This window comes from Lacerta agilis, chromosome 16 (genome assembly GCF_009819535.1).
Source record: "Lacerta agilis isolate rLacAgi1 chromosome 16, rLacAgi1.pri, whole genome shotgun sequence".
NCBI lineage: Eukaryota > Metazoa > Chordata > Lepidosauria > Squamata > Lacertidae > Lacerta > Lacerta agilis.
In genome coordinates this window covers 29,105,700-29,130,572 of record NC_046327.1, presented here as the reverse complement: position 1 = coordinate 29,130,572, position 24,873 = coordinate 29,105,700, and the positions used below count along the sequence as shown (strand labels likewise).

At 44.7% G+C, this 24,873-nt stretch overlaps 2 protein-coding genes and 1 long non-coding RNA gene across 5 annotated transcripts; 2 read left to right on the top strand and 1 right to left on the bottom strand.

Moving 5' to 3' along the window:
• The first annotated feature begins 734 nt into the window (after nucleotides 1-734).
• LOC117061163 (olfactory receptor 10T2-like) lies at nucleotides 735-12,253 on the top strand. The gene is made up of 2 exons (XM_033173848.1): nucleotides 735-1,281; nucleotides 11,765-12,253. The coding sequence occupies exons 1-2, from the start codon at nucleotides 742-744 to the stop codon at nucleotides 12,251-12,253; spliced, it is 1,029 nt and encodes a 342-aa protein (XP_033029739.1). The 5' UTR covers nucleotides 735-741.
• A 1,042-nt stretch (nucleotides 12,254-13,295) lies between these two features.
• TMEM52B (transmembrane protein 52B) lies at nucleotides 13,296-21,529 on the top strand. Of its 3 annotated transcripts, none has more exons than XM_033173738.1 (6): nucleotides 13,297-13,794; nucleotides 14,131-14,262; nucleotides 14,646-14,689; nucleotides 16,916-16,966; nucleotides 19,585-19,754; nucleotides 21,158-21,529. In XM_033173738.1, the coding sequence occupies exons 2-6, from the start codon at nucleotides 14,209-14,211 to the stop codon at nucleotides 21,397-21,399; spliced, it is 561 nt and encodes a 186-aa protein (XP_033029629.1). In that variant the 5' UTR covers nucleotides 13,297-13,794; nucleotides 14,131-14,208; the 3' UTR covers nucleotides 21,400-21,529. The 3 variants fall into 3 exon arrangements, with proteins under 3 accessions (XP_033029631.1, XP_033029629.1, XP_033029628.1); XM_033173737.1 differs by having other exon boundaries at nucleotides 13,993-14,262; XM_033173740.1 differs by having other exon boundaries at nucleotides 13,296-14,262; nucleotides 19,645-19,754.
• Nucleotides 21,530-22,300: 771 nt separating this feature from the next.
• On the bottom strand, nucleotides 22,301-23,357 carry LOC117061063. The gene is made up of 2 exons (XR_004428049.1): nucleotides 22,985-23,357; nucleotides 22,301-22,413 (listed from the first exon to the last, which is right to left on the bottom strand). It is a non-coding gene; the product is annotated as an uncharacterized LOC117061063 (long non-coding RNA).
• Nucleotides 23,358-24,873: the final 1,516 nt, after the last annotated feature.

The window sequence follows — 24,873 nt, the reverse complement described above, 5'->3', positions numbered from 1 at the left end:
TGAAGTCAGCAGTTTTAGGAAAAAAGATACACCCAATTAAATTACATGTATTATTATTACTCGTAGATTTTAATAACTCCCATTGATAATAGGATGGTTGGTTTATTTTACGTTTTGAAACACCGTGGAGATAATATCTGGTGGGATTTATAAACCTGTTTACATTGTTCCATGCTCAGTAGAAACATGATAAAAAGGATATTGTGGGAAATTGCTGTCATTTGGAAGATCTCAACATCCATCCTCCATCCTTGTAAGTTATTGTTAATGTAATGGCATTTTTACTGTCACGATAATCATTTTGTGTTTTTAGGTTGTAAACTGGCCTGTGATATTCAGTTGAAGGGCAGTACAGTGGTACCTCGGGTTACAGTTACACACGCTTCAGGTTACAGATGCTTCAGGTTACAGAATCTGCTAAACCCAGAAATAGTACCTCGGGTTAAGAACTTTGCTTCAGGATGAGAACAGAAATCGCGCCGCCGTAGCATGGTGGCAGCGGGAGGCCCCATTAGCTAAAGTGGTACCTCAGGTTAAGAACAGTTTCAGGTTAAGAACGGACCTCCAGAACAAATTAAGTTCTTAACCCGAGGTACCACTGTACATAAATTTGATAAATAACAAAAAATAAACAATAATTTTATGAACAAGCACCCCCCCGTATTTTTGTATAAAACACCAGCTGATGAGCACTGTTGCAATCTGTAATGCTTCTAAAGTTTATTTTCAGATGCTGCATCAATGGGAAGAGGAAATCAAACAGTGGTGACAGAATTTATCCTTGCTGGGTTTTCCCATTTCCCAGACCTGCAGGTTCCGTTGTTTCTGGTGTTCTCTATCATGTACCTGCTAACTTTGATGGCAAACATAATCATCATCACTACGATACGGCTTGACCGCAGCCTCCACATCCCCATGTACTTCTTCCTCTGCTTCCTCTCCTTCTCAGAAATAGGCTTCACACTCGTCATTATCCCCAATATGCTTGCAAATCTTCTAAGAGAGAAGACGACCATTTCCTTCATTGGCTGTGCTACTCAGATGTGCCTTTTCCTGGGCTTTGGGTGCACAGATTGTATTCTTCTAGTGGTGATGGCATATGACCGATATGCCTGCATATGCAAGCCTTTACATTATCAGATTCTGATGAATCAAAGACTCTGCACCAAGCTGGTGGCTTGTTCAATAGCACTCTCATTTATTTTTTCTACATCAGAGACCATTATCATATTTACCTTGCCTTTCTGTGGGCCAAATAAAGTTAAGCACTTCTTATGCGATATGGCATGTCGGAATACGTTTCACGGATCCGCCATGGATTCATATTTATTTGGTTATTTTATAAGTTTTTCGAGGTCTACTTTTGGTATAATTGCGCGCAAAAGTGAAAGTGAAAGCATGAATGAATAGTGTGATTCACTTACAAGATTAATCCGCCTTTATTTTGTAGATCCGGTCATGTTCAAAGTTGTTAATGAGCGTTAAACTTGCTTCCCGCCCTTTTGGAGGGCAGCAACAGTGATTTTATTGGTTAAAGTACTAATGATGATGTCACGTTTGTTCCCTAATAAAAGGCAGAGGCACCCCGCTTAGGCACGGAACGTACAGTTTTGGGTAGGAGAAGTTCGTTTATTTCTTTTAGTTGGGTTTTAGTTGAAGTCAAGTTTAGTTTAAGGGGCTAGGAGCGGGCTGGACGGGTTGGATGGGTTTTTCTTTAGTTAGAGTTAGATCGCGGAAGATCATTCGGTTTTAGTTTTAGTTAGGTTCTTTTAGGTTAGCCTAGGGTTAGGCCCGCGGAAGATATTTCGGTTTTAGTTTATTTAGTTAGCCTCGCGGAAGATCGGGCGCGCAGGGTCTTTAAGCTTAGGGGAACTTAGCTTAGGGGACGAGCCTACGCGGGTTCTGCCGAAGCCACTAAAGATACAACCGGTGTCTGTCTTCCTTTGGGGTTAACGGGGGGAGTAAAGTAAAATTTTTAATTTCTTTAATTGGGACCGTCTATTCAGAGTCAGGGTACATGTTTTATTTTACGAGGCAACGTTTCTTTAAAGAAGGCAACTAGGAACTCACACACCACCAGAGTCTTCAATTGGCTTACTCATTATCCTTCAGACTGTGAGGCTTGGCCGGCGACCGTGCTCAAAAGCACGTGGAACGCTGGCCGCTTTCCCCGCAACTGGTACCTCGTGCATAACCAGTCTAAGGCCGTGCACGAGGAGCTCCAGCACCCATACCCCGACAAGTGGTGCCCCGTGTGAGGCAAAGCGTAGTCAAAAATCGCTTCCACGAAGACTCCGGTTGAAGGCAACATATCGGAAGTGGCTCGGAAACAGACATTGAGAGGTGAGGTATAACGGCCCGGTTTATCCAGGATTTCGCTGCAGTAGCGCGAATCCACCGCTTGCCCAAAAATAGTGTAAATAGAAATTGCGCGCGTGTATTTTGCCCCAAGGGGTCCCCGGGTAGAGCGGCAAGGAGTTTAGTGTAAGCCTACGGGCAGGTTAAGGTCTTCCCTAAAGCCTACGGGTGGGAAGGGTTCTGGCAAAAGCCTACGGGTGCCAGGGTCTGGCAAAAGCCTACGGGTGCCAGGGTTTTCGGTCAAAGCCTACGGGTAGGGCCGGTGTCTCCCGAAAAAGCCTACGGGTGGGAGGGAAAGGTTTTCTGGCAAAAGCCTACGGGTGCCAGGTTTTTCGGTCAAAGCCTACGGGTAGGGCCGGTAGCCCCTAGTAGAAGCCCACGGGTGGGGGCGGAGGTTTTCTGGCTAAAGCCTACGGGTGCCAGGTTTTTCGGTTAAAGCCTACGGGTAGAACCGGTGTCCCCTAGTAGAAGCCTACGGGTGGGGGAGGAAAAGTTTTGGAAAAGTGTTTAAAAAATGGGCTCCTCACTCTCAACTGCTCAAGTAAAATTTTGTGAAGATTTATTGTACCTTTTGAAAAGAAATGGTCACCCTGTCTCTGAATCAGAAGTAGAGCTTTTAGTTAAAACCATTGGGGAAATTTGTCCCTGGGTCCCTAAGGAAGGAACGAAAGATTTAGCCTCATGGGAAAGGATCGGGTTAGAATTTATGGCCAACCCGAAAATCGGAATTCCTGTACAATTAGTATGGAGCAAAGTAAGAAACTGCTTTCAACAAATCGCTCCAAGAAATGTTTTGCTTAATGGAACAGTGAATTTAGGAAATACTGCTTTTAATAGTGCCCCTGTGCTGCCGCTTGCGGTTGTGCCATTTTCGGCCCCCTCGCAGCAGCCAGTTCAGGCCCCGTTGTCGTACACGCACTCGCCCTTGTCCAATTTGTCATTGCCAGATTCATTGCCGCCTGTGCCGGTGCAGCAGACGCCGTCGGCCTTTCAAGCCCCGCCGCGGACTGCCCCACCGCCAGTTGCTCAGCAGTCATCGCAGGCCTTTTACCAGCCAGCGATTTCAAGTCAGCAGCAGCCGCGGACCTCGCTCCAAGCAACGGTCCCGCTTCCTCCATCGCAAGCCGCGCTTTTGCCAGCGATCCAGCAGCAGCAGCAGCAAGCAGCTTTTTTGCCAGCAAACCCTGCTGCCCTGCAGGCCGCGCTCAAGCCAGCAGCTCCAGTTTTGCAGCAAGCTGATTTCCAATCAACAGCAATCCAAGCTTCAATGCAAGCAGCACAACAGCAATTTACCAACCCTTCAGCACCTCCAATGCCAATGCAGATTCCAAGACAAGAGCAAAGCCAAACAATGATGATCCAGATGCCAGGACTTGCAGTACAGAGCCAACAACCTTATGCTCCAACTCCAAGTCAGCCATCTTGTCTTCATCCAACTCCAAGTCAGCCATCTTGTCTTCATCCAACTTCAAGTCAGCCATCTTGTCTTCATAGTCAGCCATCTTCAAGGCATCCAGATGTCAAAGACTCTTTAGCACCATCTAGTGGCTCATCATTTGGAAAGCATCAAGAAGATTTAAACTCACTGATGCCACCTACAGATCCAACAGCAATGCAGCCCATCTGCAGAACTCAAGCTTTGGAAGCAGCTTTGGGACAAATAGACTTTAGTGCTGATCCAATGCACATCTTTCCAGTGATTCGTGCTAATGGAGGACAACCTGCAAGATATCAAGCCATTCCTTTTGAAACACTACGTGAACTGCGAAAAGCCATACGCGAAAATGGACTTCAAGCTCCTTATACTAGAAGTTTACTTGAAGGACTGTCCACTAGTAGACTTCTGCCATCTGATTGGAAGTTGATTCTTCGCACCTTCCTGTCGCCTACAGATGCTCTTCTGTGCCTGCAAGAGTGGAAAGAAGTAGCAGCCAGACGTGCAACGCCACTTGCCACAGAAGATATGCTCACAGGATCAGGACATTACTCCAATCTTAATCAACAGCTAGCCATACCTGATGCCGCACTTGTCACCATAGCAGACATTGTAGTCAAAGCTTGGCGCAGACTACCCAATCGCACAGATGCTAGCTCAGTATCAGGATTCGCTGCAGTTAGGCAAGGTCCAAAAGAACCTTATGGGGACTTCGTGGATCGCCTGATTGTTGCAGTAGAACGCCAGATAGAAGATCGTCATGCCAGAAACATGCTGACAAAACAACTTGCCTTTGAAAATGCCAATGATGACTGCAAGAATGCCCTAACAGCAGTTGCAGCTCGTCCAGATGCCACATTGACTGAGATGCTACGCGTCTGCCAGAATGTCGGCACCCACTCCTACAAAGCACAGCTCTTGGCAGCTGCGGTGCAGATGCCACGTCAAGACAGCTCTACGCCAGTCAAGAAGTGCTATGGGTGTGGAGGCGATGGGCATTTCCGGTCGCAGTGCACAACAACGCCAAGGCCTTCTGCCAAGCCGCCAGAAAGATGTCCCATCTGTCAGAAAGGATTTCATTGGGCGAACGATTGTCGTTTGAATCCACAAAATACATCACCTACCTCATCTCCAGTTCAGGGAAACGGTTCTGCGGGCCGCGCCCCGGCCCCGGTAAAACAATAGGGTGCAAGTTCAAGAACATCATGAAGGTCAATCGTCCCAGAAAGGTGAACAATGCTACTCCTTATCCAGGTCATCAGGAAAAAGGAGTGATCCAAAGAGATATCTACTCTCCAGATGTCCAGAGAAAAGATGTGACCTCATCAAGCATTCAGGTTCCAGAGGTTTCATCATCTGCCTTACCCATTCAAAGGGTTCCAGTAGAGAACACAGCATTCAGTTCACTTTCTGCTGACCGCCCTTCAGTTCCTGCTGATGTTGATCCTGCTTCACAGCAAGCAATCACAGTCAAGTCTCTGATCGCAGAATTGCCTTCAGCGTTGAGAAGACATACTACTGAAGTCAACCTTGCAGCACCTGAGCTTTACTCACCTTCGAGTCAAGGTCAATCTGTCATTGAAGGACATTTGCCCTTGATGAAACAGCAGTGTTCAAGTTGCAACCCAGCTGATGATCACTTTCCATGTGGCCAAAGAATGCAAGTGAGTGAGCCAGCTCCCTCTTGTGGAAGCTTCAACATCACTCCAGTTAACAATGTCCACACCTTTGTGTCACCTTCAGCTTTTAAGCTCAGCCCGCCACAACCAAACAACTATCAGGAACAACAACTTCTACTGCCTCGTGTCAAAGAAGAAGCTCCATCCTACCAATTTGATGCACAACTGACTGAATGCCAACAGGTTCAACAGCATCAGCAACTCTTACCAACGGAAGAATCTCAAGTTTGCCAACTCAACGCCAAGCAGCTTCAGAGTTGCCAGCTTCAGCAGTGCAAAAAACCCGAAGCCAAAAAGATATCTTCAAACACTGCCAATGAGGAACAAGAAGAATCTTCTGTCCCAGGTATACCACTCTTCTTAACAGAGGACTGTTACTTTTCAAATCCATGGTTTGCTCAGCAATTGCCAACATCCATTCGTGGTCCATTCCCAGACACCTCAATTTGCCTTATTCTGCCTAGGATGGATCGCCTCCCTGCCACAGTCACATTGACTGCAGGCCTAGTTCGAATCACAGATTCATCGCAGTTGCTGATTCCAGGATTTTCAACTGTTCCTTGTGTCCTAACAAAAGGTTTGGAAATTGCCAGACTTTATTTGCTTACTTCTACGCCTACAGCTCCTGTAGATTCTTTGCCTCCTCAGACAGCAATGGCGCTAATCAAGATTACAGAAGAACGCCCTCATCTCGTCTTAGAAATGGGTGGACGAAAGATCAAGGGTCTTCTTGATACAGGCGCAGATGTTACAGTGATTGCCAGAAAAGATTGGCCTGACCAGTGGGCAACGACTGTCACCCAGGAAGTCTTCGGAGTCGGAGGTTTCGAACCCGCCCACCAGAGCGTGCATCCGATTACCTTCCAGTCAGACTCAGGCTCCATGGTGCAGCTCCGTCCACTTGTTATGGATGTGCCTATCACCCTTTGGGGTAGAGACTTATTGTCTAAAGCAAGAACTGTTGTCCATACACATTTTTTGATGTGGGCCTTTGCATCAGCGCCAGTACATGCTCTTCCACTCACATGGAAGGAAGGACCCCCTGTATGGGTCGACCAATGGGCGCTGACGTCAGAAAAGCTCGCTGCAGCAGAGGCCCTAATCAAAGAGCTGCTTCACCAGGATCGTGTGCAACCCTCTAATAGCCCTTGGAACACTCCAATTTTCGTCATCAAGAAGAAAAGTGGAAAATGGCGCTTGCTTCAAGACCTGAGAAAGATCAACGAAAGAATTGTTCCAATGGGTCCCCTTCAATGTGGACTTCCTAACCCTAACCTCATTCCTAGAAACCATCAGCTTGCAATCATCGATCTTAAAGATTGTTTCTTTACCATCCCACTGGCACCTGCAGATCAAGAGAAGTTCGCTTTCACTCTACCGGTGTTCAATAACACCAGACCAGCTTCCAGATACTCTTGGAAGGTACTCCCTCAAGGAATGGTGAATTCGCCGACTCTCTGCCAGAACTTTGTGGATAAAGCATTACAGCCTTTCAGAGCACAATATCCAGCCTTAGAAGTTTGTCATTACATGGATGACATCTTGATCCATGGAGAAAAGGTCTCAGAGCATCATATTGAGCATCTTACGCGCATCCTGAACTCTTTTGGGCTTTGTATTGCCCCAGAAAAGGTACAGCGCACTGCTCCATTTCATTACTTGGGTCACAGACTGCTTCAAGATACAGCCCTGCCAGAGATGCCGAGCATAGTCATTCCAGAATCCTTTACTTTGACACAATTGCAGCATCTCTTGGGACAGATAAACTGGGCTCGAAAGTCTCTAGCAGTTCCAACATCTGAACTCTCGCCATTGTTTTCTGCTCTTAAGGGACATACATCTCCTTCAGATGTTATTCCATGCACTTCTGAGATGCGTCTTGCTTTACAAGGGGTAAACACAAAACTGCACCAAATAGCTGTAGATCGTGTGCCAACAGCCAACTGCGCTCTTTCATGTGCTATCTTCACTACACCAAGATTGCCGACAGCAGCCTTATATGTTCCGGATACTTCCTCAAAAGTGGCAATCGTGGAGTGGATTCATCTTTCGCACACGCCTCAAAGGAATGTGTACCCCAGTATGGACGCTGTTGCTGATCTCCTTGTTAAGTGCAGAGGCCGTGCAATTCGCCTGAGTGGAAATGATCTGCTTTCCATCTACCTTCCTTTCTCTCAAGAACAAGTACTAACTTTGATTCAGTTTTCAGATAGTTTCCAAATTGCTATTGCAGATTTTGTCGGTTCATTCTTGTATAATCCTCCTAAGGACAAAAGATTCACTTTGTTGCAACAAGTAAACTATCATCTTTCATCCATGTTGGTGCTTCAACCCATTCCCACTGCAAAAACTCTGTTCACAGATGGCTCCTCTTCCTATGGTGTCCTTGCTTGGCGGGAGGATGGACAATGGAAAACTGTGTTTACAGAGAAACAACTTTCAGCACAAAGATCGGAACTAGCAGCAGTGATTCTCGCTTTTCAAACTTTCACTACAGAAGCATTCAACCTCGTTGTAGATTCTCAGTATGTATATAGACTGTTATCATCGCTTCCAGTAGCTTATCTGTCTCCATCCATGGATGAAAATCTCTTTAATTTGTTCGCGCAGCTTCAAGAACTATTACAGAGACGTTCATTTCCCTTTTTTGCTGCACATTTGCGCTCTCATTCTAACCTTCCAGGATTCCTGGTGGAAGGAAATGCAGTAGCAGACGCTGCCCTCAGGACTCTAGCTTTCTCCTTGTTCGACAATCCTGTGACAAGCCATGAAACTTTCCACCAATCAGCAAAGGTTCTACACAAGACCTTCAACATTCCAATGTCACAAGCAAGGGACATTATTTCATGCTGCCCTTCGTGCTCCAAGTCTCCTATCTGCTTGCCATTTGACGCTGTAAATCCTCGAGGCACGGAGGCGAATCAGCTGTGGCAGATGGATGTGACACATGTCCCAGCCCTTGCTCCAATGTCTAAGTTGCATGTCACAGTGGACACCTTTTCAGGTTTCATTTGGGCTACAGCACTGAAGGGAGAAACTACGAGGCACGTCATACAGCACTGCATGAGAACCTTTTCAGTTATGGGAAAACCTCAAGCCATTAAAACAGATAATGGCCCGGCCTATGCTTCTCAGGCCTTTAATGACTTTTGTGTGCAATGGAACATTTCCCTATCTCATGGGATTCCGTTTAATTCGACAGGCCAAGCTCTCATTGAAAGGACACACCTCACTTTCAAAACTCTGCTCCACAAACAGACTGCAGGACGTCACCTTCCAGCCTCGGAGATCCCTTTGGCAGTTGCAAAGGTGCTGTTCACCTTAAATTTTCTTCTCTTTCCACATAACAAGCCTCATTCCCCAGTGGATCTCCACTTCAAGAAAGAGGAACAGCTTCCTCGACCTTTGGTCTCTTATCGCCTCTTGCCTGACATCGAATGGCGAGGACCAGTTCCACTCATCACTTGGGGTCGTGGATATGCTGCAGTTGCCCTTGAAGAAAAGGCTGTTTGGGTGCCTGCTAGATGTGTGCGCCCTTGGAGAGCTAAGGAACCAAGTTGAGAATATCCACCTCGTTGTTTGACTGCACTAGTTTCCAGTGTCAAATGCAGCAACTCTTCAACTATCCTTAACCCATGCCTTTTGTTTGCCTCTGGGCAGCCCCTTGGTTCCTGGCTGCCTAGATTTGTTCCAGTTACTCTCATACCTGCATTCACTAGCAGATCACCTTGATTTGCTTGCTTAACCTCCTTTCTTCTACAGGTATCGTTGTTTCTTCAGAGCTCGATGTTTCAGTACTTTCCTGAGCTCCATGAACTTTTCCTGAGTTCCAGGACTATTTCTTCTACATGGTCGTGTGTAGTCGGAGAAGAAGACGACCGGCAACTCATTCATCGTCTTCATCCTCCTCTCCAACACCATTTTGCAGTTCTAAACCTGTCTTGTACTTTATATTGTATTTGTAAAAATTGCATATTTACCTTTGTATGCTTCTTGAAATATCCGCCTCGCATATTACATGTGTTTTCCATATAGCTTGGTAATTAATGATATGGATGTTTATATATGCAAAGCTTTTCTGAAATGGTTTCCATTTAGAGCGTCACAATTTTGATGATATGGAAATGTTTATGTAAGGTCAAAGCATCGTCTTTGTGCAGTTCTAGTCATAGACATATTCATGCATATATGTTTTATAATCCTAAATCTCCACGTTGTGCTTGCAAAAGTTGTAGTTCAAAATGTGGTAACTCTTATATGCCTTATTTGAAATGATTTCCTTTGGTCAAAGAATTGGTCATTCTCGGATTTGTTCAAGATATATATGTCAAGTCTGGTGGCGTCCTACCCTTTTGGTACCCCTATTTTCTTTGAAAAATACCCCTCTATATGCTACCTTTTGGCAGTAAACCAGGTTCCCAGCTTTTCCCTTCACCTTGTTTCCTGCTGTTGATGGGAGACCTTTATGTAGTTGGTTTAATTCCCATCCCGTTTCGCTGGAAACCCTTGCGTAGATGGTTTAAATCCTCATCCTGGCTGGGACACCTTTATATAGGTAGCTTAAATCCCCTCTTGTGGCGAAAAACCACTTGTACTTAGGTGCCTTAAATCCCCTTTCTGGAATCGGACCCTAGTTCCCCGTTACCTGTGGTCGCTGTGGTAAGTCCAGAATCTGCCTTCCTGAAAGTTCCCTCGATTCTGTAGCCTCAGTGCCACACACCTTTTATGTTTCCTTATCCATTTTCCTCTGTTTTCCAAATAAAAATTAAAAAAAATGGGGGAGGGGTCTGGGTAGGCTATATAGCCCCAGCTCTAGTTATATTTTAATTTTGGGTCCTGGATCGGGACCTCTCTTATGTTTGGGCAGTCGTTATTCGTTATTTTTAATTTTGGACCTGCATCAGGTCCTCTCTTGTGTTTGGGGAGTAATTTGTTGTTTTATGCTGCACGCGAAAGTATACATGTTTATGAGGTGATTTGTTGTGTTACACTACACATTGAAATATATATATATGCCTAAAAGGTTTACAGTGTATCGGATCGATCATTTTTTATGTTCGGCTAGTGGTTTGTTATTTTCATGACTTTATTGCTACATTATTGTACAAGTATTTCCTCTGATGAAGGGGATGAATGTTGATGGTGTTGCTAGTGTTTATATCACAGTTTTGATGTGGACACTGTTGGCACTGTTGATGCTCTGCCCTTTCATGTCGAGTTCTATATCTAAACAAATGGTAATGTTTGTGTCAGATAAATGCTTATGATATTTCTAACCTTCCTTTTATATAACTAAATCAAAAATAATTTAATTTAAAACAAAAAAAGAAAGATGATATGTCGGAATACGTTTCACGGATCCGCCATGGATTCATATTTATTTGGTTATTTTATAAGTTTTTCGAGGTCTACTTTTGGTATAATTGCGCGCAAAAGTGAAAGTGAAAGCATGAATGAATAGTGTGATTCACTTACAAGATTAATCCGCCTTTATTTTGTAGATCCGGTCATGTTCAAAGTTGTTAATGAGCGTTAAACTTGCTTCCCGCCCTTTTGGAGGGCAGCAACAGTGATTTTATTGGTTAAAGTACTAATGATGATGTCACGTTTGTTCCCTAATAAAAGGCAGAGGCACCCCGCTTAGGCACGGAACGTACAGTTTTGGGTAGGAGAAGTTCGTTTATTTCTTTTAGTTGGGTTTTAGTTGAAGTCAAGTTTAGTTTAAGGGGCTAGGAGCGGGCTGGACGGGTTGGATGGGTTTTTCTTTAGTTAGAGTTAGATCGCGGAAGATCATTCGGTTTTAGTTTTAGTTAGGTTCTTTTAGGTTAGCCTAGGGTTAGGCCCGCGGAAGATATTTCGGTTTTAGTTTATTTAGTTAGCCTCGCGGAAGATCGGGCGCGCAGGGTCTTTAAGCTTAGGGGAACTTAGCTTAGGGGACGAGCCTACGCGGGTTCTGCCGAAGCCACTAAAGATACAACCGGTGTCTGTCTTCCTTTGGGGTTAACGGGGGGAGTAAAGTAAAATTTTTAATTTCTTTAATTGGGACCGTCTATTCAGAGTCAGGGTACATGTTTTATTTTACGAGGCAACGTTTCTTTAAAGAAGGCAACTAGGAACTCACACACCACCAGAGTCTTCAATTGGCTTACTCATTATCCTTCAGACTGTGAGGCTTGGCCGGCGACCGTGCTCAAAAGCACGTGGAACGCTGGCCGCTTTCCCCGCAACTGGTACCTCGTGCATAACCAGTCTAAGGCCGTGCACGAGGAGCTCCAGCACCCATACCCCGACAATGGCACCTTTGCTTGAATTAGCCTGCAGTCGGAACTACATTGGAGAAATTTACATTTTCGTTCTTTGTGTTTTGGTTGTATTTTGCTCATTCCTGTTCATCCTTCTCTCATACTTTTTAATCGTTAACACTGTCTTGAAAATCCCCACAACGGCTGGGAAACGTAAAGCCTTTTCTACTTGTGCCTCCCATCTTATTGTGGTCGTAGTGCACTTTGGTTGTTCTTCCATTATCTATTTAAGGCCCAAATCCAGATACACGCTAGATGCGGACAGTTTTCTTTCCGTCTCCTACACAATGGTGACACCTTTGTTGAACCCCTTGGTGTACAGCCTGAGAAACAAAGATATCCAAATAGCACTTAAGAAAAAGCTCCTGCCGCACCCAATGAATGTGAGAACCGAGAAGGAAATACAAGTCTTCACCTTGAAGAGGAATCATCAAACACAACAAATTTTGTATAACCTTCTGGACAAAGAATATCTCTGATCGTACTGCAGCATTATCCTTCCACTCATCTAGATATAGTATATTCATGACTAAACATTCATGCAGAGTCATTAAGTGCTGAAACTTGACCAAGGCATCAAGATTGTTCTTCTTGTTGAACAATCTTCTCGATATCAGTGAGATAAGAGTACATCTGAAGGCAGCCCTGTTTCAGAAAGTTTTTTTTAATGTATTTGAACTGTTTTGGAATTGGAATAGACCTAATTTCTGCTCTTTTGCTTTCTCAAAGAACAATTAGTATGGCATACATTCCTTTTCCTTAGTTCTCCCTTCTCATTGGGGTGAATTCAGTGAGGAGACCTTTGGAGCAAACAAATACAGGATTAGTTTGCCTGTTCTGACAATTGGTTTTTGAAAATCGTTGGCTGGCACATATATAGCATACATAAAACGGAGCTTTGCCATTTTTGCTGCATGAATTTATCTTAGCATTAACATTTACATAATTTAAACCTGATGATTTAATTATTGGCAGAGCAACATATGGGAAAAAAGCTTTCAATTTTTTTATTTGCCCATTAGATAATTAGATATAGGGCCCTTCCAGGTGGGGTTTTTTCCCCCAGAGATTCCCTTCTGTATTTATGTGCTTATTGCTTTGCAGTGAAAAAGTGGTGATGCTTGAAAAATGAATGGAAAAGTATTTCTCAGTATTCCACTCAGGACCTTGACCTTGAAGGGCACAATATTCAGGGGGAAATATTCAGTTCTGCTTGGTGGTCAGGTGCTCCTGAACCAGCACCAAACAGAGTCAGTTTCTGGATCCAGCATGCATGCCAACATGCTGCAGTCTGTATTTCTGCACTTTTATATGCACGCTGTTCTCCTTGGAGCATATACACCTGAAATGCCTGTTTAAATCCTAGTTGTGTGACTGCTTTTTTTAAAAAAATCCATTGGTTCTGCTCACTGCCTCGGAAAATTATGCCAGAGTAATGATTCACCAGCTTAATTGTTGTCACGGTTGTAGCAGAGGGTAAAACACCTGCCAGACTTTTTCAAATGCAATACAGCCCCAGAGCAGAAGGATTATTAAGCGCAAAAAACGATTGTGTTATGACCGAGTGAAATTTGAATTATGGATTATTCGGAAATGTTTACCATTTCTCCCCTACTGTTATATACAAATCTGCATGCTCAGCTCATATATTTATATGCGGAACATGCAGGAATGTAATAGTGGTTATTATACAAGGGGGAAACAGGCCGTTAAGAGACTGTTTAATGTAACCGCTTGAGGGAGAATTGAGAGAAGAAAGCCAAATGCCACTGAAGTAAAAGGGGTGGAAAGCATGTGGGTCTAAACAGGGAAGTGGCAATCATTTGCTACAGATTAATGTTTACACCTTTGGTGCTTTATTGAAACTATGGAGCACGGGAGGCCATGGGGGATTAGTGGGACGCATGGGTGGAATACCTGGAAATGCTTTTTCCATCGTTTTTCAAGTATCCCCTCTTGTTCATTGCAAAGCGATAAGGACATAGATGCAGGAGGCAGAGGAACAGACCTCTCATCCTAGGTAAAGCAGAAGATCAGTTGCTCCATCCTGAACTAGGTTCTGGGGGTTGGGGTGGTGAGGGCAAGGGGACAAGTAACACTACAGACTTTTCACAGGGCACCAGGACAAGACCCTCCCCAGCTTTCTTTGACTTTCTGAGGTATATGCTACTGAGATTGTGCATGTACATTTTGTCTACATTTCTGTGTGTCCATATAGAAGATCGATCAGAGCTAAAAGAGAGGAAGCGTGAATTTCTAAGAAAGGCTATGTGATGGGGGCAAAAGTATAAAGAATAAAAAGCTGTGAGATGTGGCACCCCCAGGCAATTTCAATGTCTGTTATGCCGGCTTGAAGATGGCGCATGATGGACGTGAGGTTGCAAGGAGGTTCCAGCTTTGGATGACAGAAGACTGAGCAACAGAAGATTCACTGATGGGGAAGGCGAGCCAAATTGTGACCATCTCTGCTCTGACATGTCTGTCTCAGGTAAGGCACCTTGGATTTCAGTTTGACCAGATAGGGAAGCCAGCAGGGAATTAGGATTCAAATAGGGATCTGTATTGTAAAATGTAGAGAGCATCTCTCAGTCATGCAGTGGAGAGAGAGAAGAATGAAATATCTGGCTGGTGTGTAGAACAGAAATTAATATTATATCCCTTGAGGAAGAGGGCAGAGATAGCTCAGTTGGTTAGAATGTGGTGCTGATAACGCCAGGGTTGCAGGTTTGATCCCTGTATGGCCCAGCTGCATATTCAGGTTGGACTAGCTGACCTTCAGAGTCCGTTCCAACTCCGTGATTCTATGATTTAAAAATGGAATGGATGAAGAGGAAAGAATAAAAGCCACTTTGACTTTTTCGTCTCTTGAAGATTCCTCAGGTGACGATGCAGGAGAGCTGTTCAGGCACTGACCAGTGAGTATGCTCATGGAATTAACTGCTTCTTGCAGTTGATTGAAATTTTGAGTGAAATTAAGTGAAATTTTGCCTGTTTTCAGATGGAAGATTGAGGGAGGGGGAGACACACACTCTTTGGCAATGGTCTTAAGCATGGGTAGGCAAACTAAGGTCCGGGGGCCGGATCCAGCCCAATAGCCTTCTAAATCCAGCCCGTGGACGGTCCGGGAATCAGTGTGTCCTTTTATTTAAAATGCATCTCTGGGTTATTTGTGGGGCATAGGAATTCGTTCATTTCCCCCCAAAAAATATAATCTGCCCCCCCCCACAAGGTCTGAGGGACAGTGGACTGGCCCCCTGCTGGAAAAGTTTGCTGACCCCTGTAAGGAAAGCTTGGGTCCTCGAGAAAGTGTATTTAGTGGTGATACAAATGCCATCATTTCCGAACTGGTTTCGTTGTGCAGGGGGCTGCAACAGCTATTTTAAAGAGTCTGACCAGAAGTTACAGATTCCCAAGAAATTTCGGGGAACTTGACATCCAACTTACAACATCCAAAATAATTTTTTTTTATAAAGATTTTTTATTATTTTCCATTAAAACAAAGAAAAAACACAGCATAAACATAAAGATAAACACTATAAAAACACAATACATAAACACAATAAAAACAATAACAATATAAACAAACATATAGAAAAACATATACAAACCTTAACAAACACCTATCTTTGTAATTTTCTTGTTACTATCTTCTCTGTTTAGGGGACTTCCCCTGTTCCCTCCACTGTCTTCAAAATCATATATACGTTATAGGTAGCTTTATATCTTTTTCCATTAACATTTACCATATTTCTTAATACTCTTAACTTTACTTAATCAAATATAGGTCCTAACTTAAACACAAAATCTTAAAATACTCTTTAACAATTAAATCATTCACACAAAAAATTCCTTCTAAACAGTTTTATCTAACCTAAACCTGCTAAAGCCGATCTTCTGCTTAGTTCTGCTCAAATATTCAATTTTACAGATTTAACTAAGTAATCTTTAAATTTTTTCCAATCCTGCGACACCTTCTCCTCCCTCTGGTCTCGGATTCTAGCGGTCAGTTCTGCGAGTTCCATGTAGTCCTACAACATCCAAAATAAGAGGAGGACTGGGGGGGGGGGGCGCCTATCTGAATCCCCTTCAGTAACAAGGCAGATAAAAGGATACTGTATTGGGTCACTTTGAACTTGTTGGTGTGGGTTTCCCTGCGTTCTTGTGTCAGTTTCTCCTAAAGGGCCAGTTGCCATAGCCTAGTTTAACAACTTTTCATGGAAATGTGTTTAGATGTTTCCCAATTTTTGGAAAACTTGAGTCACTCTGCCACTAAGACTTTTGCCATTGTGGATTTGTAATGTCTGGGAATTGTCATTCTTCCCCGGAAAATAGAGATGTATGCCAATGCTGGCCCTGGGGTGATCTTGGGCTTAGTTACTTGCCCAGTTTGCAAATATTTTAAGGCAGAACCCCTGCACTTTCTCACAATCTCACCATAGGTGTGGAATTATCGGGGGTGGGGGGTGTCACACCCTCTCCAGCAAAGCGAGCTTTCCAGAATTAGTCTTAAGGTGAGCCCTAGACCACATGCTTCGAAAGTGAATCCATGCTTGATGCACAGTCTCAAGTTTTGAAGGCCACTAGACCTTTTTGCCTCTTAGGGCCAGGTTTAGAGAGATCCTTTAAATAATGTCAGTGAGCGCTGTGGAAATTGTGTGTGCAGAAGAGGGGATCTGAGCTACTTAGATCCAGCTGAACGTAGTCTTGAAAGGAACAGTCCCACTTTAAAAGCTTATATCGACCGCCTTCTTTCAAACAAGCGTCTCATTGTCAGCACTCCCCTCTGCTCTCAACCAGTAAATTTCCCGTGTTTATCTGCACTTGGTATGTTCAAAGAAAAGAAGCATTAGAGACGGCTGAGGCTTAAGATGTTTGGAGTAACTGCAGATTACAAAACCAAATCATTTATTGATTTAATCTAATATATTCATATCCTGCCTTTCTCCCAAGTTAGTCTTCAGCTAAATACCATGAAACAGATGAATGTTAAGCATTGATCAAACAGCCCTGTCTCCTCTGATCACTTTAAATGCACAGATGCTACTTAACAAATCTCGAGTAACCAAGCAAAGGGAAATTGTTCATGGATGTGCAAACCTGTTTTTTATTTCTATGATATTAACATTTTCTTGAATCGCCAGCTCTCCCCAAAGCTGCTCAAGCCAAAACTGGGTCCATCTCTGGTACATCTGGTAAGTTTCTTTTTTGGGGAAAAACATGTTGTAACTGTGTCAGTTCTGTGATGTTTATGTTGATGAATGATGCCACCAGCTGCAAGCTGTCCTGGAATGTGCATTGTGACAGCCTGGGGTTTCTGTGCAATGCTGAGTGCTGTTTCCATTGAAGCCTAATTTTCACTGAAGACCCAAACCTGTGCTAGGGCTGTGCCACATCAATCTGCAGGTTGGGGCTTGTATCCAACTGATTTCTGCTCAGAGTAGACCCATTGAAATTAATGGCCCTAAGAGTAAGGACCATTAATTTTAAAAAGATCCACTTGGAACAGGGCTAGAACACCTCTGTTTAAACTATTAACATACCCCAGCATAGAAAACTAGCATTACAGAGAGAGGACTAGCCCTAATATTGTTCTTGTACTAGTTTTCTACATAGGTGGATTGTTAATGCAGAGGACGTGTGATTCCTGTAAAGCCTGCAAGTTAAAATGCTATGGTGCACATTCAGCCAGCTGCTCTAATATTATATCCCCCTGGACTCAGGGACTAGATGCATCCAGTGTCCTTCCAAAGCGATACAGTTGTACCTTGGTTCTCGAATTTAATCCATTCCGGGAGTCCGTTTGACTCCCAAAACGGTTCAAAAACCAAAGTGCAGATTCTGATTGGCTGGGGCTTCCTGCAGCCAATCAGAAGCTGCAGAAGCCGCATCAGACGTTCGGCTTCCTAAAAACGTTCGCAAACCAGAACATTCACTTCTGGGTTTCTGACGTTTGGGAGTCAATTTGTTCGACAACTAAGGCGTTTGACTACCAAGGTACCACTATATAATAATAATTTAATAATAATTTATTATTTATACCCCGCCCATCTGGCCGGGTCTCCCCAGCCATTCTGGGCGGCCTCCAACAAATACCAAAATACATTACAGAGTCACAAATTAAAAACTTCCCTAAACACTGTACTGGTAAATTAGAAATTCTTCATTGTTTGATGTCCTGCTTCTAAATTTTGCAAGACCAAAGTGCACATGTGGTTTACAGTAGGTTCCAACAGTAGTTCTCTCATATATCACGTCTGCATTGATACAACACCACACAGAAACAAAGTTCAAGAGTGCCTTTGGGCAGTGTTTTGTCTTGTGTTTTGTCATTCTAGATGTGGGGCGGGGGGAGTGGGGCAGGGAAGGTAAATACAGTCATACCTTGGATCTCAAATGCTCTGGCTCCCGAACAAATTGGCTCCCGAATGATCAAAACCCAGAAGTGAGTGTTCCGGTTTTCAAATGTTCTTTAGGAAGCCGAACGTCTGATGGGGCTTCTGATTAGCTGCAGGGGCTTCCTGCAGCCAATCAGAAGCTGTGCTCAGTGGCATAGTGAGGGCGGGGCATAGGGGGCACGGCGCCCCGGGTTCCAGGGGAGGGGGGTGACACTTGGGCCGGCCCCGCCCCGCTGGCGGGCCCTGACCAAGCCGCGAAGCAAGGCAGCCTCGCCCCACAGCCTGCTCGCAAACCTGCTTGGCGGCCTGTGAGCAAGCCAGGGAGCGAGGGCGCTCCGCCCCATGGCCCATCCAGGGCCCACCCACCAGCGCCGATATGGGGCTGCCGCACACGATTGGCGGCTTGTGGGGCTGCTGAGCGCGAACGGCAGGCGTAAGGCCGTGCTGCTGAGCGCGCGGCAGCCCCACAAACCACCGATTGCCCAGTGGCTCGCAAAGTTGTCGCGGGAGCAGTGGTGGTGGCCCAGCGGCGGAGAGAGCATGCGCTGGATTTGCCGCATGTTCACTCCATCCTGATGTTGCGTCATGACGTCACGGCGCAACGTCACAGCGCCCCGCCCCCAGGGGGTGCCTCCGTTTGCCACCCTGAGTAGCGAGGAGGCTTCCTCCGCGTCTGGCCGCATTTTGGTTTCTGAATGTTTTGGAAGTTGAACTGACTTCCGGAATGGATTCTGTTTGTCTTCTATGGTACGACTGTAGACTGAAGGAACAAATTGAATTGCTCTGCTTCTGGAATAAACTGCAGGCATAGGAACCAACTCCTCTGTACTCCAAAGTATTTGAAGGGGGCAAGACCCTCAAAAGTTTATGGGCATTGCCATTCAAATGGTATGTGTGCACCATCGCAGCAAGAGAGAAGCCGAAACACCCAGCAGGCCGGGAATTTATCCTTGCCCTGGGCGTGGGGCCAAGTGTCGCTATTGGCTAGTTGTTCCCACGCCCAGGGGAACCCCCTCTAATTCCTTCCGCCATTGGCCAATTTGTCAGCAGGAGGGTGATCCAGCCTGCAATAGGCCAATTCACAGAGGAGGCCCGGGGGGGGGGGCGTCCACAAAGCTGCCAGCCCGAGAAAGGGCAAACGGACTTATTTCGGAACAAAAGGATGGCATGTTGGGAAATCTGCGCATCACTTGATTCATGATGTTTGGGTTCCTACACATGGGCATAGCCAGGGGGGGCAGGGGGCAGCTTCCCCCCTAAATCAAGTAAATCAATGAAAATACTGAGGTTCTGCCTCCCCAACATGAAGCCTGCCCCCCCCCCAACATAAATCCTGGCTATGCCCATGTTTCTACTTAGTATGAACAATAAATGGCAGTGGTTCTGACTCTCTCCTTCTTTCCACCCACTTCTGGGCTTGTGGTTGTGATGGTTGGGCTCCTCCTCGTCTGTGGCCTCGTCTCTGTCTGTGTGAGGTACTGCTGCCTTCACTGCCACCCAGCCGGGGAAGAAGCCAACTCGCAGCCCTATGAGGTCACAGTCATCGCATTTGATCACGACAGCACCCTTCAAAGCACCATCACTTGTGAGTTGAGCAACCATGCTAGTCCCATGCTAGCTGCTTAAAAATCTATAGAAAGGTTCCTACCAGAGAAGAATGGCAGATCAAGTTAACGGACTATGCTGAAATGGCTAAAATGACCGGAAAAGTCAGAAATCAGGAAGAAAGACCAAGATTTTAATAAGGAATGGGGAGAATTTATAACTTATGTTTAAAGACCATTGTAAACAGTTAAAATTGTTACAGTAGTAGGATTGGAATATCACTTGTAGTTTGAGGTTGATTCTGGACGTAAAGGGAAGAGGTAAAGGGTTTGGAGTATTATAAAAGATGCAGCAGGAAATGATTAATAATAGGACCCACATTGGGGAGGGTGGAAGTCCAGGAGATTCCTTGGAATCTTGTTTTAATGATTTATGTTTGATATATCTCTCTAAAATTTTAACTTGAAAAAATCAAATAAATAAAAATTTAAAATAGACTTTGGGGGGGGGGAATCAATAGAAAGGACCCTACTCCAATCTCCATCTGCCTTTGAGGCAAAACTAGTAATGGTACAGAGATGTCTTGGACATTTCATCCAAGGAAGAAGCAGATCATTTTGCATTTCTGTTACCCCAGTCTTGCCTCCTTCCCATGGAGAGATGCTACAGTTGTGATGTGTATTCAGCAGTGGAGCATATGGAAATGCTGCCCAGGGCGGGTACGTAGCGAGGCCCTTCCCCAAGGAGGGATGGAGAACGCAGGGAGCCTGAAAAGCGTTGCAGAGTGTACACTCGGGTGCCACAGTCCAGGAGAGTGGGCGGCAGCACTGGCGCCCACCCTCCTCTTTCCGCCAGAACTGCCAGTCCAGGCACAAGGAAACTGCAGCTGCAACCTCTCTCTGCCCCTAGGTAGGTGTCAATATCCAGAGCTGCAGAAGCAACTACAGTGGCAAAGCATGGGTTGCTGGCACACAGGGCGGGGCAACTTTTGTGCCCCCCCCAGTGGACTGGGCAGCTGCAATGGGGAGGGAAACGCCAGGGGGGCATGCGTGGAGCCCACATGGAGAATGAACGGAGCCTGCCTCCAATAGGCTGCTCACCCACTGCCTCCACCCACCTGCCCACTAAACCAACCCACCTGCCGCCAACCCTCAGCTGCCAGGACTCTGTGCCCGTTGTGGCGTCACCTGATTTCAACCCTTCAAAAATGAGCGCCCGGGGCCATGCCCCCCCCTGCCTCCTCCCACTATGTCTTTTCTGTGTTATCTTGGACATTAAATTCTGTGTGCACTCTGTGTACATTCTGCAGTGTGCATTCCTTTGGTGGAAGTCCCCTTGACCATCAATCAGTCACAGCACTGGGGTCATTCTTATCCTTGCTCATTACTGATATTTAAGGTGCTGGAAGTAACCTGAAGAGCTGTGTGTTCTTCTTGTTTTCAGCCTTCCATTCGGTGTTTGGTCCAGCTGCAGGAAGAATGCTTGCAGTAGCTCATTCCCACAGCGTTCTCCCAGCGATACATTACCCTGCTGGAATTGAGACACCCCCCATTTACGAGGAGGCTGTGCACATGAGTAGATTCAGAGTGGCTAGAAGCGGAGAACCAGCCCCAGAGTCACAGCCAGAGGAGAAACAGTCGGTGAATGCCGAGAAAGGACAACAAGCAGATGAAGCCTGCTCCTGAGCCAGATCATCATCAAGTACTGCCAAGACTACTTCAAATTATGTTCCTTTGGTAGCTGTAGTGTTTTCTAATGCTACAATTCTCAAATTCCCCAGGGAGGCTTGGGAAACCCAGCCAGATGGGCAGGATATAAATAATTTTTTATTATTATTATTATTATTATTATTATTATTATTATTATTATTATTATTACTGTAATTGCACAATGCATTAAATAAATCACATACAACCTGTAGCAATGTGGCAATACATTGTATGTAAGAGCAGAGATTTTACACGCGTTTCCAAAGTTTGTATTTCTCTTGGACTCTTAAAAAATCGATCACTAGCGCTGTAAAATGTAACCTAGAAGCACAACACAAATGTTTGCAGTGAATTTCAATTCAGGGTCTGTGTTTTATCACTGACCAGCCATTGCTGTCTTGAGTTTTTGTGTGGTGTTTTCTTCTTAATGATGTACATAATAGGTTGCCGGCCTTTGAGTCCTTAACCCCCAAACTATCACTAGTTATCATTGCACGATTAGTGAGGATGGTGATTAATTGAAGGAGGCCATTAAAGTATTTGAGTGGGGGAAAGACTGTTGTTGTTTTTTAAGGGGGAAAAAAGATGTGGTGTACGGTTAATTCTTTGGGTCTCTTTTTCCATGCCTGAGGACCTGGGTGAACTGTGATGGTTGAACTGCAAACTGTTAACGCTGCTCTCCTACTTTCTAGGAAGTAAACAAGCCTGGAGTCTTTCCATTCCTTGATTTAGCCATCAAATTCAGGGCAAGGTGGCCTGATGGCAGATTAGAAAAGGGAGCTGAATAGCCGCATACATCTGAGCCAGTGGTACTGGCAGCTTTTCTTCCTTGCAGCTACGTTACATTTATTCCAACAAAAGCTTGTTGTTTTTTTTCCTGGCATGTACCTCCCTCCCTTTCCCCTGTCACAAACATGTTTCATCTACAGATTTCTGCTGGCATTGTAGTGAAGCCAGGACAGTACTCAAAACTTATGATCTAGCCTTGTCCTGTGTTGTAAGAGAAAATCTTCCCTTATTCCCTTATGGGGTACACAAGAGCCCTTGCAAAGTCCTTTGCAGGTTCTCCATTGGTAGGAGTAAAAAATAGATGCCAACCAGAGAAGATTGAGAAGCAAAGCAGCTAGTAAGCTTGATCTTTATTGAAGCTGTTGCAACAGCGGTGATTTTCAAGGAAAAAAGACCCAGAACAAAGCAAGCATACTCTTATAAAGACATTTCAAAATCCCTCCTGGAGTCTAGCCCACCCCCAGAAACATCAATCACGGAAGAGGTGTAACCCAAGCTCATCACCCAGATGCATCACACCTACACCACAAAAAAGGCGTTATCTGATGCCTCTTCTCAGTAGCCTGGCCATTCCTTTGAGATGGTAATCTTCTTTAATTCCTGGAACAATTAAATCCCTCACCCCTCCTTCCTTGCAGAGACCCATTTGGTAAACATTTGGTCATTTTGAGAGTCAAAATGGTGTGAGACCTGTCTGCCTCAGACATGTGGCCTGTTTGCTTGGAAAATTAATAACAATTATATATATATGAATTGTAAATTCTTATATCACCTGTATTAATTCAAATGTTTGTGCTGTACACCGTTACTTCCTGGTGTCCTCGGCCTTGATGGAGGGCAATGAGATTGGTCCCTGCAAATCCTATTAGCTAAGCAGCTACAATCAAACACTGGAAGGATCGGACAGGCCCCCCCCCCATCGCATTATGTTGGGGAGACCTTTTTTTCTTTTGCAGCAAAAGAAAAGGCCACCTTTAGCTGGAAGCACAAAGAACATGGGACTCCTATTTAGAGTTCCACATGATCTATATGCCAAATGGGTTCTGCTGGACTCTAGCCTCTTCCCATCTGACCTCTTCTCTCCCTTTTTTCATATTGCTCTTGGGTGGAATCTACACACATATAAAACCATTCTGGGGGAAAAATTAATGTTTTGAAAAAGACATTGAATTTTCCACAAGGCTCACCATCGCCATCTAGTGTCACATTGTATATTGCACTCAAAACACCCAATTAAAATGTATTTGCAGCTGTATAGCTGAGTCCTTGTTTATGAATATATCGATCTGACTTTGTATAGTACTAACCCATCCAAGAAAACAGACTTGCTTGGCTGGTACCTTTCCTACTGTTGTTTTTGTTTCTTGTTTGTATTGTTATAAAATAGTTTAAATCAATAAACTACTGTAGAAGCTATTAATAAATAACATAAATATGATGCCAGTATCTGTGCCATTTGCTAATATAATGAGTTTAAGCTAAATCAACTGGTTATGGAATTATTTGTCCAATTTTTGAACTGGAAAAAGATTTTATTTGCTAGAACTAATTTCGTTTTGTGTGTGCTGTTATTATAATTCTTCGATCTACACTTCATTGCACTTATTAGTTGTGCCAAAACAAATTCTGGGAAATTCAGCTTGTGTTACCTGGAGTGCTGGAAATGCCGTTTAAATCAGTCAAAGCTGTTTAACTTCCTTTCTGGCTGGCGCATGCTTGGCAATAGTTCAGACATAGATAAACCTACAAGACCTTACACAGATTGTGCTGTACAAATGTTTGGAAGTTGACGATTGCCAAGAAGACACTCGCAACATCAGAGCCTCCTAAGGGAAGGAGAGACCGGACACTTTATTTGCAACTACATAATACGTAAACCTGGATGTCATGACGGAAAGATCAAACACTCAATCTTCCGTTAGCTCCACTATTTCCTCAGACTACAGCTCCCATTCTTTGACATTGACAAACGATGTCTTCCATCACTACAAAGCTATTGCTGTAGGAAGAAATAAGGAGGGTGTGAGGGGAGCGCTGGCTATTATATTTGTATTATTTCTGTGTTTTATGCAACCCAATAAAAATCCTCTTTTTTCTCCTTTTGTAAACATGGCTAGCTAAAACCTTCCTTTGGTTGAGCGCTCTCTGGAACACATTTGCCCAAAAACACTGCAGGTGTGATAAGCAATTGGGTGAGGACCACAGTTGAAAGTGGGGGGGGGGAATAGCTGCTTTGTCTGACCCCGATGGGCTCCTCTGATGTTGGGTATCAGGGCTACCCATTCACAGGGTTCGTCTTCTATTGCAGCTTTTGCCACATAACAAACTAATCTTCACCAGCCACATAACAAGCTATTCTTCACCAGCAGTTTCCAGGCTCCCTCTACTGAACTTCCTCTGCCACAGCAGACAGGATGCACTTCATCAGCACAGGGGGCCTTCTACCGCTCCCCCTGCTGGCCAGGTGACCCCATGGCAGCCCCTATTCAGTCAATCTTCTTCTTTGGCAATCGTAGCAGAGTAAGATTGCCTTCCATAAACACGGTCTTAGCAGTGAGTCCATAAGTGAGTGTGGAGGCCAATTCTGGATCCACACGTCCTTCCACAGTGGGGACATAGGTTTCTGGGCGGGAGCTGATCACGTGGATTTGCCAAGCATGC

Bases quoted from the DNA above. Each gene is read 5' to 3' on its own strand.
- TMEM52B (XM_033173738.1), top strand. From the start codon at position 14,209: ATGGGGAAGGCGAGCCAAATTGTGACCATCTCTGCTCTGACATGTCTG. The intron at 16,967-19,584 runs GTAAGTTTCTTT...ACCCACTTCTGG, and splicing joins GTCCATCTCTGGTACATCTG to GCTTGTGGTTGTGATGGTTG. The intron at 19,755-21,157 runs GTGAGTTGAGCA...TCTTGTTTTCAG, and splicing joins CCTTCAAAGCACCATCACTT to CCTTCCATTCGGTGTTTGGT.
- LOC117061163 (XM_033173848.1), top strand. From the start codon at position 742: ATGGGAAGAGGAAATCAAACAGTGGTGACAGAATTTATCCTTGCTGGG. The intron at 1,282-11,764 runs ATGGCATGTCGG...CATACCCCGACA, and splicing joins TTAAGCACTTCTTATGCGAT to ATGGCACCTTTGCTTGAATT.